The sequence below is a fragment of the Nipponia nippon genome, unplaced genomic scaffold (assembly GCF_047370975.1).
Source record: "Nipponia nippon isolate SJK-2023a ecotype South Korea unplaced genomic scaffold, ASM4737097v1 scaffold_3, whole genome shotgun sequence".
Taxonomy (NCBI): Eukaryota; Metazoa; Chordata; class Aves; order Pelecaniformes; family Threskiornithidae; genus Nipponia; species Nipponia nippon.
Window position 1 is genome coordinate 114,915,938 of NW_028262347.1, and position 13,809 is coordinate 114,929,746.

At 41.8% G+C, this 13,809-nt stretch overlaps 1 protein-coding gene across 1 annotated transcript in view; it reads right to left on the reverse strand.

Annotated features, from left to right (window-relative positions):
* Positions 1–10,937: 10,937 nt before the first annotated feature.
* The window catches only part of LOC148054848 (uncharacterized), a 34,307-nt gene continuing 31,435 nt past the window's right edge, over positions 10,938–13,809 (reverse strand). Inside the window, exons 5-6 of the mRNA XM_087765229.1 lie at positions 11,123–12,120; positions 10,938–11,038 (exon numbers count right to left, since the gene is read on the reverse strand). Coding sequence (XP_087621355.1) covers positions 12,060–12,120 — 61 coding nt within the window. The 3' untranslated portion in view covers positions 10,938–11,038; positions 11,123–12,059. The remainder of the gene's footprint in view (positions 11,039–11,122; positions 12,121–13,809) is intronic.

Genomic DNA, 13,809 nt, shown 5'->3' on the forward strand with positions numbered 1-13,809 from the left:
CCAGTACACTGTGGTATTCTCTCTACATTAATCTGAGTTAATTTAATTTCTTTTTTCCAGGTGTGTTTTTTTTTTCTTTTGCTCCCTTTGAAGATCTTAGAAGGACCTCCTGTGGCTTTCACAAAGCAGCTCAGAGAGGCACAGTATGGGACCTGGGTGGTTTCTATGAATCCCCCAAATAAAATGGCACGCAGCTCCACAGTATTGTTACAAAGTTAGACAAATCTGGCTGGCACGTATAAAACTTCTAGTTTTGGGAGCCAAAAGGACAGGATTTTAAGCTTTATAACCTTCTCAACTTTCCACTTGCCCTCCCAACCAGCTGATGTTAAGTGGTATATGCTTTGTTTTACAAGAAAGCTAGCAAAATTGTTTCACTTCAAAAGTCTCTTTTCAGACTTACCATTGTTACTCATTTTAGAGGAGTTTTATAGCACCCCAAGTCATGGAGAATAACAATGTTTAACTGATCTTAGTGATACAACACTATTGGTACCACTAATTCCACAGCCATTGGTTTTTTTCTCAGGACAAGGGAAGTAATGTTCCTAAAATTACACTGTTTTCTAAGACAGCTCTATTCAGTGCTATACATCTACCTTCTGGCAACATAGTTTAATTTGCATTTAAATAATTTCCTGATATCATTGGAAAAGTAATTATACATAACACTAACCAATTTTCAAGCCTCAGCTTTTAATCGCTCCATGACTAAATCCCTCTTCTAGGTTCTAAAACAACTTCCCCAAAAAGTAAAATTCCAAAATACCAGAACCTAACTCCTTTTCTTAAGGCCCCTCCATTTGCTCGTTCATCTCATGTGGTGAATTCAAATCAGTAGAAAACCATGTTGGTATTTCTAGCCTTGGTTTCTCCTTAGGGTTGTGTCACTTTGGTTTGTTGAGTTTTCTGTGGTAGAAAGGTTCAACTCTGTCTGCTATCTGAGCACAAGATCTTACGGATATCCCATGCTCGTGACACTAAAAGCGCCACAATGCACCAACCTTTTATAGTAGTTACAGGTATTGGATCATGGCCGGATTCTGAGATTTTTTACCACAGATGAGGCAAGGAATTGATGTAGTTTGAGCTAGGGCAATAGCAGAACATCCAGGTTTGATCTGGAGTGTCCTGAACCTTAGATTTTTGGTTGGTTCTAGAACCATTTGTCACTCTTAGATCCAGATACACTTGTTCCTGAATTTTGCAGGCTTTTGATTCAGGTTAATTATTCAACCAACAAAACAGTCCAGTGGAGATGTAGATCACTCTTAACAAGACTCCGTATCATATTAAAAAAGACTATCCCTAAAAGCTGTTTAACATGCCACAGTCTTTTTCCCTTAGAAAGATAATGCTTATAGAAGATGAGCTGTATTTTTCAGTGCTCTGATTACCTGCTCATGAGCCATGTGAAAAGAAATACAATCCCCTATAGTAAAAGTGCCAACTCAAAAGCATTAAGCCATTAACTGCAGAACAAGTCCAATGTGAAAGAGAGAATGATGCATCATCATAGGGGCCATCATATGGCCCATAAAGTCAATATTGAAGCCATGAAATTCAGACATGAGTGCAGTTTTCCTCAAGGTTTAGGATCAGCCTTGGCCTAACCTGTTAGCCAAGCCCCTTCTCTACCATTAAAAGTGATTCAACCACTAAAATAATTCAAGACTGAAATTGCTAATGACATGCTGTGGATCTGCCTTATAATCAACTCTTATCTGGTGCCTGAAGAATCCTCTATGCAGGTGAGGAGTCCTAAGGATTTTAGCGCAGGAAATATCTGTCTAAAAGAGGCAGTGTACTCTACAGTTAATGCTAGCAAATCAGATGTTTTGCAATGCTGTACACTGAGCCTAGAATGATATTGAAAAGGATTCCTTGGCATCAACTCTTTAGTATCATACACCAGATTTCATCAGTGAGGTGATACTGAGCCAACAGGAGAATTTTCAGATTAAACTTCCACAGCCTGTAAGACTTGAAGGTGAATGACAGTGATGACCCCTGCTATTTTCATCTCCCAACATGTTTTTAATTTGTTCTCAAGCTTGCAACCGTTCCACAGATGCCTGCAGCAGATCAGTCTGGGATGATTCCTCATCTGGATGACGGTGGCAAGTGAAAGGTCTCTGCTTCCAGCACATGAAAATGCTAAAGAATCAATTTTCACTAAGATCTGAACTAGAAAGTAGATAAGAATGAACAGATCAGTGTGTCAGCCTAGTTCAAGTGCGCAGAAGATTTGTCATCTTGGGAAGATTGTCAATAAAACAATTCTGAAGGGCTATTTAAAGGCAATGTCTCTGGGCTGGGATGAGAGCTAGGAAGCATTAGATCCGCAGCAGAAAAGACTAAACAAGCCAAACCACACTCTGAACTCATGAAAGGCATTGCTGCAACAGTGTCTTGGTATGATGCCCTGCTGTGTTTTTTCTGTCCTACTGATTTTGATTTTGATCATGACGAAAAATTCCCTGAGATGAGAAGCATTTCAACATCTGTCTCACACCTGGGTCTGTAGCAATAGGTCCTCTGCACCTGTTGTGGTTTAACCCCAGCCAGCAACTCAGCACCACCCAGCTGCTCGCTCACTCCCCTCTGGTGGGATGGGGGAGAGAATCAGAAGAGTAAAAGTGACAAAACTCATGGGTTGAGATAAAGACAGTTTAATAAATAAAGCAAAAGCCACACACGCAAAGCAAAGCAAAACAAGGAATTCATTCACTAATTCCCATCAGCAGGCAGGTGTTCAGCCATCTCCCGGAAAGCAGGGCTCCATCACGTCACGGTTACTTGGAAAGACAAACACCATCACTCCAAACGTCCCCTTCCTTCTTCTTCCCCCAGCTTTATATGCTGAGCATGATGTCATATGGTGTGGAATATCCCTTTGGGCAGTTGGGGTCAGCTGTCCCAGCTGTGTCTCCTCCCAGCTTCTTGTGCACCCCCAGCCTACCTGCTGGTGGGGTGGTGTGAGAGGCAGAAAAGGCCTTGACTCTGTGTAAGCACTGCTCAACAGTAACAAAAACATCCCTGTATTATAGAATTATAGGATCATTTAGATTGGAAAGGACCTTTAAGATCATCAAGTCCAACCGTTAACCTAGCACTACCAAGTCCACCCCTAAGCCATGTCCTCAAGCAGCACGTCTACCCATCTTTTAAATACCTCCAGGGATGGGGACTCAACCGCTTCCCTGGGCAGCCTTTTCCAATGCTTGACAACCCTTTCAGTGAAGAAATTTGTCCTGGTATCCAGTCTAAACCTCCCCTGGCACAACTTGAGGCCATTTCCTCTTGTCCTATCACTTGCTACATGGGAGAAGAGACTGACCCTCACTTCACTACAGCCTCCTTTCAGGTAGTTGTAGAGAGCAATAAGGTCCCCCCTCAGCCTCCTTTTCTCCAGACTAAACAACCCCAGTTCCCTCAACCGCTCCTAAGTCTTGTGCTCTAGACCCTTCACCAGCTTCATTGCCCTTCTCTGGACACACTCCAGCACCTCAATGTCCTTCTTGTAGTGAGGGGCCCAAAATTGAACACAGTATTTGAGGTGCGGCCTCACCAGTGCCTCAACACTGTTTCCAGCACAAATCCAAAACGTAGCCACATACTAGCTACTGTGAAGAAAATTAACTCTACCCCAGCCAAAACCAGCACAGCACCTCTCTCCATCCAAACCAGCACACTCATAATAATGTAACTCTTTGCAAATTGACTGCAAAGTTTCTTGATGGCTTTTGGGTTTTTTGCCCTTTGCCAACTTAAAAAGTAAAAACAGTGGAAAACAACAACATGAACAAGCATATCAGAAAAAAGGCACAGCCTGGTACTAGAGATAGGCCTATTTATAAGAATAGATGCATCACAACAGATGTCAGCTCTGTAACGGTGCTGCACAAAGCGTCCAAGTGGCAGCCAGAGAATGATGATAATAAAAAGAGACGAAGGCAGTTGTTTTAAGATAGGAATTGCCATAAAATGGAGACTATTTTGTAGTTTTGATTTAATTGAATACCTTTGTGTACATATATAATCTCAATAAAATCTTTTTCACTTATTGTGCAATATGATTTAATAGTAACCTGAATTCTTAGTGAACTGATCACTGTATAAACTCAATCAAATTTCTCGCTTTCCATTATTCCAGCAATTTATCTTCATTGTACCTATCCCTGTCCTCCCAGTACTCTCCAGTTAAGGAGCTGATAGTTTTTTCTTTTAGAGCCTGTTTTCCTTCCAGAGAAAGAGGCAGCCAGTCTTCTAAAACAGACAATTCCCAACACTTGGAGATAATTCATGGGCATCCTACAGACTCTGTCTAACTTCTAATAAGTCACTTCGTCCTAACCATGTCTCCCAATTTGAAAAAATGTGAGAGAAATCCCTCTTTTTCTACCCAAGGACTGGAAGGTCTTTAGGACAGGACCCATGTTTTATTATAGTTTTGCACAGCATTTATATTTCTGATACTCCCATTTCTTGCTCCTGCTTGCTCTGCCTACTTCCATACCACAAAACATTGCTATTAAAAGCCCTGTGTTATCATTGCTTTCATTCTAGTTATGTTTTTGTCCTGTAATCTACCTTAATTAATAAAAGCGATTATTTTAATTTCTTGTTTTTTCTTGCTCTAACAGAGCTCCAATATTGAGCTTACGTATTTAGTGCTTTGCTCTAGGAAGGGCTGGGCTCCAGCCCTTCTTTGGCCTTTCCACCAGCTGCAGAAGAATTATACTGGTGTGAACCTGACCTGATGTTTTATGGAGTTTTAATTTTTTTACTATACCCTCTGTAAAAGCAGTGAACACACACATACTTCCAAACAGTTCTGGCCCTCACTGGATTGATGGAAAGGAGGTTAATAGCATATCTGGATAAAACAAATAGTTCGATGGATAGCACACATTGATTAATATCTGCTGCAGTGCCAGCAAAGCTGAGGGAACTACACATCGTAATTCTGTTATAACTGAAGATGTGGTGCCAATGGAAGGGGAAAGTACATTATCACACTGCTTTGTTTTCCAGTTGTGTCTGGCAGCTCAGCCTAATGCACAGATATAGGGTCAATGTCTCCCCTCCCCTCTCGATTTCAGGGACGGTGAAAGATCTGGACCGCGATGCTGCAGCGCACTTGAAGCTCAAGACGTGAGCTACATTTAAATGTGCGTTGCCAGTAAATCCCTTCTAGGATGTGCCTGAAGAGGGGCTGGGGTCAGATTAAAGGCAGGACAATAAGTTTGAAGAATATGAAGCCGACGTCTTGCATACGAGCAGGAGGATATCCCTGCACTGCAAGGAGCTGACAGGTTGCACAGGACCCTCCACGGTGCCCAGCCCTGGGCTGGCCAGCACAGACCAGCCCAGCAGCAGGGTGAGAAGCTGTACATGAGAGGCTGAATGTTTTCACCTCCACTCACACCACCAGGGTGTCATCACTAAAGACCCTCACTTTTTGTTTGGCAGTAAATAATTCATGTCCTGAGCTGTAGGTGGGATACGTTTCAGGCAGAAAGGGAGGATGCCAATGAGCAACTCTTTAAATATACATCGCCTCCTGTTTGCAGGCACAATGTGTGGGAGCAACTGTAAACTGAAATGCTCTTGTGTTCGCTGGCACCTCAGAATACAAAATTACCACTGTGGCTATTAATGGGGTGGAGGGGGAGGGAGGTTTCAAAAAGAAAAATCAGGCTTTTTAAATCTGATACCTTTTTTTAAACTGAAACACTTGGCATTTCTGTGGCAGTGTTGTATCCCCAGTGGGGGAAAGAGTTACAGGTATTTTAATTATATATTAGTACAGCATTAAGCTAGTTTTATTTGCTGAACATTCTGTCAATTACTGTTGTTACTTGAGAAGCATGACTGCTCCCAGGTTGATCATGTATTTAACTAGCCAGTCAATGCTATTAATCACCAAGCATTTTCAGCCAAGGATATTAACATTGAAACCTATCCAGGAGGGCTTATAAATGGATACTGGCATTCTTCAGAGGGAGATGCTGTTTTCCAATGCAAGGGAGGTTCTCCCAAGTCTCTTTTTTTTTTTTCTTTTTTTAAATTGCGATCTAAATCCAAAAGGGGAATGAATAATTGCCCTTAATGAAATAACTGCCATCCCAGAAAATTAGTAAATATGTGATCATCTCATTACCATATGAATGGAGGGCAGGAGTTCTGTTTCTGTGGTGCAGCTCCTGTAAAAACCAGTGAAGTATAAGAAAGTAGACATGAAAACCAAACAGGGACATCCTCCTTTCTGGGGACTGGAGCAAGGAGAGAAACAATCCAGGTAAGGCTGAAAAATGGTTAGCATTTAGGGACTTGAAATGGGACTCTGCGGTCATCTTCTTGATCACAATACCCTAGTCTTTTGGGCAGAAAAGACATTAGCCTTTCACTGCCTCCTGCCCGTAAAAGCAGGGGACAAGAACATGACCTGAAGCCAGAGGTTTTGATACAACGTACACCATTTGGAATCAAATGCTCCAGATACATGCTTTGCATTCTGCATTGCACTTAGTTGACACACAGAATATATTTATTTCCACATTGTGAATAATCAGCTGAAAACTCACTTTCATTAGCTTCGTCTCCCCATTGTTGGCTCACATCCTGAAGTTTTCATACAACATCTGCAAAAGTAATAAACTAATTATAGAAGCCATCTGGAAGAAGAACAGAGTGGAATAATTATTTTCTTTTTTTTTTTAAAAAAAAAGCCCTCGCTAAATAAATGGTGCCATAATAGATGGGATGTCAGAAGAACAATGATCATAACAAACTCAGCATCATTAAGGAGGGATGCAAGGAGATTTACATCAAGAAACTCATGATTGCTCATTAGCAGAGACACAGCAGAGAGGCATTGTGATCCATCGATGACACAGTCTCCATACTGAGAGGGAAAGTCCTACCAGAGATTGCTGCATGGATAGCCGAGCTGGCAAAGGAGAGGAGGATAAATTGTTGCTTCCTCCTTGTGTTCTCCATTCAAGACCAGGAGACGGACCCCTGGGGAGGGAAGGGTGAATCAATCATGGGCAGTCACTTCTCTGATGCTGATACTCCTATTTAATGGTATTGTACAACAGGAATGTGTGGTGCTGATAGGCTACTAGAGTGAGTGAGCAGTGAAATTCAGAAGAAAACACATAAAATCTTGACTCTCATACTGCTGTGAGGAAGTCCTCTCTTTTTTCAAGACATGTCCCTTGCTCTTAGACCTTTCCAGACAAACTGTGAAGATCTGTCCACCAGGAAAAGACACCTCATCATTGCTTTTGGGCTGTCCTCAATCTCTTGAAATCCTCCACTTCCAGGAAACTCATTCTGACTGCTGAAGCTGGTTGTTTCAGCAACGACTGCTTTTGAACCATGAACCTCTCCTTCATCCATTCCAGCACCAGGCATCTCAGCGAGCATCATCCCCTGCAACATGACCCACATCCACCAGCTCCTAGTCCCTGGCATTGAGAAGGGCTCCCAGTACGGGAGGCAACAAGACCCTGAGCGGAGGGGTGACTGCAGCCACCAACATAGGCACCAGGGACATACACCACAAAAGCGGAGAAGAGAGCAGCTCCTAGACAGAGCCCTGCGGCAAGCCCTTAGCGATAGAATACCTAGATCAGCCAAAGGTAGTGGCCCATGGGCACCCATGTACAATAGGATATCCAAAGGGAGTGAGAGCCAGGACTCTTTTGACCTCACTAATGTCCCCAGCAGTCACCAGCTCTGGAAGGCACCACACAGGAGAAGTTTTTCTAGGACAGGTGAAGATGGAGCTGCACTCCCTTTTATATGAGGAGGGAGGAGCTGGTAGGCTGTTCTCCCCAAACGGAGCTTGAATATACATTTTCACAAAATACTGGAGATTTTAGAACAAGGCAAATGCTTCTTTTACCGCCCTAGCTTTGCACTAAGTGGTGAGCTGGAGGTCAGCTTGTGGTGAAATGAGGTTTTGTATTTATTACTGATATTTTTTACTAATTAGAGGTGATTGTTTTGACATAGAAGATCCTGACTGTTATCTGCTAAGTCCATGGCTTCTGTTAGCAGTGCTTTGAGGGCAACCTGTGTTTCAGTGTTTTAAGAGGAGGATAACACTGTGGTAACATGCCTCAGCATTTCCTGCTTGATACACGGGCACAAATTTGGAAAAGCAGCACATATATTAGCATCTTCCAATGGCCCTAATGGCAAATAATGCATTCAAGTGTCCATTCTAACACTCAAATAATTAATAAATAGATAAAGAAATAAATAAATGTTTCCCCCAAAAGGAAAGTGCAACTTTAAAGAATTTCTTTATCCATATTCTAGCTAATTACCTTTGGCCTGAATTTACTTAAAGAAAGGTCTGAGTTTCTGTTAGCTACCCAGCTGCTGAATCAACGACATCCTGCTATAACATATTTCAACACACGTCATTAATTCTGATTAAAAAGCATCACCCAGTTGTGATTCTTATTAGAACTCTATTAGTGTCTCTGCTAATAGATGCCATCTCTGTTATTATCATAATTATTGTTATTTATCACTTATGTTACTGCAGCAGTGCCTTGAGGGCTCATTCATAAGCCATGCCCTTATTGGATCATTTGCAAATGCAGAATCAAAAAAATGTTTCTTGCCCTTAGTGTTTTCCTTGGTAAGACAACAGATGAAAGATGAAGGAATATAAGGAGACAAAAGGACCATTTGGGTCAGCACTGAGACATTGCTTTCAGCACATCTGGAGCCTAAGTATTGCCATGCTTCCACCAAACAAAACCAAAGAATGGTACCCAAAGGTCAGCATTTGCATCTTGATTTTGGCATTGTCTGTGTCTTCAGATGCTGAGGGTGCCACTGCCAGTGGCTCCTGGAGTGGAGACACATTGCCAGCAGACATGAGTATGAGCATTCAGAAGACATGAATCACATAACACCACTGCCACCCACCAGCTTAGTGTGTGTGTCAAAGTGAACTGTAGCTCTTACATATCTGGGGCTCACAGGGTACATTCAAGCAACGCCTAAGATAAAACTCATTTATAGCAGTGTTAGTGTAAGCAATATGTTTCTATATTTGGTCTTATAAATAAGCAGTCCGATTTTCAAAAAGTGGCACATCCTGAAGCCCAGACACCCTGAGTGGCAAATTTTATATCTGATGTCCCAGCTGTGGGCAGCCACACAGGGTATCCACGGTCCCTGAATACCCTCTGGAAAGTCAGCTGAATAGCTGGCCAGGAAGTCCTACGCATGGAAGGGATAAAGAACGGGTTAGGATAAAATGAGGGAGCAGGCATATTTTCAAGTAATAAATAGAGCAGGGAGTGCAAGAAAAGTGAGTTTGATGAAGAAGGAGACCAGACTCTACTCTCTCTAGCTCCTCTGATCCTCCCGACCATCTGGAATCAATCATTTGTCTCTATGTGGCCTTGTAACATTAAAGAGAACATGAGCACTGGTTTGAGGATTGTAAGATGCTTTGTAATCCCAAGACAGAAGGTATCAAAGAACTGCATCATACTTATTGTTAAAAATGTTTTCATTCCAGATTATAGCGCCATTGCAAAGAGATTTTGCATTCCTGCATCCCTGTAGCCCTGGGCTGTCTTCTTTCCACAAATTCTTTTGCAACTTAGCTTGGAAGATTAATATTTTAAGAGCAGCTAATTCTGCTAATTGAACAGGGAAACAAATATGTCAACCTTTGTTTTCCACAGGACTCACTTCAGAAGTATGAATGATAAATGCAACCCAAGAGACATTATCATAATCATCACTCCAAATAAATTTTTCAGACAATGGAGTTCATGGTCATTAATTTTCAGTGAGATGCAGAAAACGCACTCAGTGCTAAGCTAGTTCCTAAACATATGAACACGTATTTTTGTCCTGTTGTAATGAACTGATACTGTTTAGATGAAAAGGACCGTGACCAGGTAAAGGCAACATGGAGGAAGCTCAAAGCAAGGAGATATACTGAGTTAGCAATCACATTTAGCCTGTGCACTTACTGTGGAACCCCACATTTAATGTCTCAATAAGACTACACAGCTAATGTTTCCTGCAGCAGCTTTTGGCAGTGAAACAGGAGAGACGCCCTGCTATCAAAGAATGGCAGCTATTTGTTGGTGTGGGATGGAGAGTTTTAATTCCCAGTGTAAAATGATCCACTGGAGCTGAGAAGAGCTGTAAAAAAGATAGATGGCTTTGTTATGCCATTAGGCACCAATGATATAAGGTGACTTCTTTTCAAGTATATTCCTCCTCAGCTCTATAACTAATTTAGTATTTTCGGAGGTGTTTCTCTGGGTTGTGTTTTACCAGAGAGAAGTGGTATTCTGAGCCAAATGTCACATCTCCGCCATGCATGTATGAGGATCACTGACGTGGGGCTGGCAGGTTGCTAACTGTGCAGCAGAGATCCAAATCCTGTCCTGAACCCCCAGAAATCCCAGCCTGTCTGGGATTTCACTATGGAGATGGGTCCCCTCTTCTTTGGTGCAAGAGATCCTTGCCACAACCTTTGAAAATAACTTGTTTTGGAAAAGATGCTTCCCACTCCTCTGTCCCTAATGCTTTTGTCAATAAAAAAATATTTTTTTTAAAAAAAGTATTTTTCTTGAATGGAAGAAAAACAGAAAACACATTTTTTCCTGAGTTTTAAATGAAGAAGGACATTTTCTTCAAAAATTACTTGTTGGCAACTTTTGTATCAATCCTACTCAAGGGCTCTCTGGATTGAGAGGCACATAGCTGCTTTCCCAATTACACTACATTTCTTTGTAGATTCAGCTGAAGGAAAACATGTTAAATAAATGATTTGTTTCCAATTACTCATTCAGCTCTAAAGACAAATATGCACACATGTCTTTACATAGAGACATAACAGGCAGACAAAAACATTTGCTATTTTAAGAGCTTATTGGGAAATAACACAGACAAATATCTCTTCTGATCATGAGCAGGTACGTCATCACTCCTTGTGCATAATGTAGAGGGCAGAGGGTTGTTCCTGTACCACAGGTAACTGAAATAAGATAAAATTGCAAGCCTATAAGTATTACTCCATAAACGTTTTATTTATTTTAAAGATAAAAATTAAGGCACACACCTGTTATAGTATATCTTTGCCTTCAGAACTGTAATCTATTGCAGTGAAGACATACTGATGGTGACTTCCAACAGCTGTGTGAGCCTCCTTTCTGATGAGATCTTGTATCATCATCTAAGTAGTAGAGATGAGACTATGAAAGAAATGAGCATACAAGAGATCATTAGTTAATCCTGGAAGATATGCACAAATATATTTGTTGTTTCGTTAGGTTTTGAAGCTGTTTCACTGTGTTTTGGAAAAAAAAGTTCTTCTGTCTCTTTTTCTTAACTTAAAACCCCTTCTTTTTCATACTTTTTTTTCCCCTCTTTTTTTTGATGATCTGCTAGAAATGCATAATCTCTGTCATTCCCAGCCATCACTATGGCTCTGTGTGCACCGAGAATGAACTGTCTGGCAGCTCCTGCCTGTCCTGGCAGCTCCGAGGGCTGCCCTGACCTGAGCAGTTCAAGTGAGGCACCTGCGATGAGAGGACAACACTGCTCGTTTATCAGGCTCCACACAATGCTCTCACAGGTTGCAAGGCAGGTCTGGCGAACTGTCTGCACATGAGGAGATAAACAGTGTATACATCATGTCTATAAAAAATATAAGTTTTCAAAGGACATGGTGTAAAACCATACATCAACCAGGTATCAGTGCCAGATATCTGAGGGACTGGCATTTCCGTCTTAACCTGGCATTTTTCCAGTCAGTCTGAAACACTCTATATGTGGAAAATTTGTGTGAGTGTGTGTGCATACATATATATGTACATCTGTGTGTGTCTGTATGCGTGTGTAGACACAGTAAAATTTCCCCTTCTGCAAAGAAACTATATCTAAAAGAAGGTCTTGGAAACAATAAATGAACTCTTAAAATCAAAGAACCACATGAATTCCTTGAAGTCAACTGAGCTGGACACAAGGTTAGGGAGAGATCCAAAACCTCTGTGAATTCAGCAGGACTGTACAGGCAACATCTTCGCTCCTTTACTGCAGAACTCTCCCAGAATGACCCTGCACAAGAAGACATGAGGCATTTCAGTACATCTGATACATAAGAAAGAAGAATAATCAAAATGAAGTTAGTGAAATGAGAACTAATTCTTAAGCGTTAGACTTTGAGAAGAGTACTGAGACGTGGTAGCATTTAGGAGAACAAAATTAATTGGATCAAAGGCAAGATTTTACTCTATAAATGACCAAGAATTTCTCTGATTCATGAAACCAAGGATGAAATGTTTGACAGATGGGGGCAAAGCCTTATCTGCTAATAAGATATGGCTTGAAAAGCATCTTCCAGGGAAGGTTAACTTAAACAACAGTACTACCACCTTTAGGAAATATTGCCAGGTTACAGTTTGAGCTCTGTAATAGAGTAACAGTACAGTAATAGCAGAGGCTTGGCAAAAATATGAGCAATTCCATTAAAATCTCTGGCTTTTTCACTACTGTTTTGAAAATTCATCCTATAGAAATATATTGTTATGTAAATACATGTTAGCCTAGCCCCATATATATGCTTAGGGCTAGGGACACACAAACAGACAGTCTCCATCTCCCAGCTGATCCATGGTAAATTACTGAAGTGCAATAAATTAATCATATGCATGAACCCTCTTTGACAAATGACCTCTTATAATTATTCCTTTTCCTAAGGAGACTTCAAGACTAGAAATTTAATCATAAGCAAAGAAAATCCAGCGAATAATTCCTTCTAGCCCCAGATGTAAAATTTTGGATCTCTGGTTATATTTTATGTAGAAAACGCCATATTACATTAATTAACAGAAGCTTTTGTGATTGATCCACTCCTTTGGCAATCCACATGTATGGTGCCACAGGTGTAAGACATGAGATGCTGTAGTAAACCATCCTCTGCAAATAACTACTGCTGTTGTTCAGCAGTGCCTTTTACCCAAACGATAGAGATGTGACTGGATCTGAGCCCCTGCCGGTGGAGGTCAGCCCTTTCAAAGGAAACCTCAGCCAACAAGACACTCGCTCCTTCCCGTGGCAGTAAGAAGCTCGCTCGCTTTTAAATCCGATCTGGAGCAATTTCCCTCCACCACCAACGGAGCAATCATTTCAGCAGGAGCAGCGTACAGCTTGACCCCGTTTAGTGTCTGCAGACCCAGACCCTTGCACTCGTGCCCCTGCCGACAGTGGGTCAAGCGGCAGCCAAGAGCATTTCTTGCTGCAGCCAGTCTCATACCCCCATGCTGCGGGGCTGCCCCTACGCCAGCAGGGAGCTGCCAGCCAAGCCTGTGCAGGGCGTGCTGGGAGGGAGAGATAAAATAGTTCTCCAGCCGAAGCTGAAAGCAAGAGGAAGCTTTTTCTCACCCAAGGCATGAGAAAGCTGTAAAACAGCACAGTATGTGTGGGAAGCAAATGGAGCCTGACGGGTTCGTATCATGAAAGCACCAAGCGTAACCCATTAAAGGATTTTGCTATTACTTAGCACAGTTGTAGCACGAAGATACTGCAGGGTGGGAATTCTAGGTCTGACCATGCCGCCGTAGCGCAGGAGAGAGAGCCAGACCTGATCCTCTGTGTGCGTGCGTGTCTCTGTGTGATATATGTCAGGGCTCTTTCAGAATACATGCACTGTTTGTTCAGCGTTCCTCTCCTCCCCTCCTCTCAGAAAGGGGGAAAAAAAGAGAAAGGGAAATTTATTTGTCCATGAGGCCTTTTTAAATAGAAGAG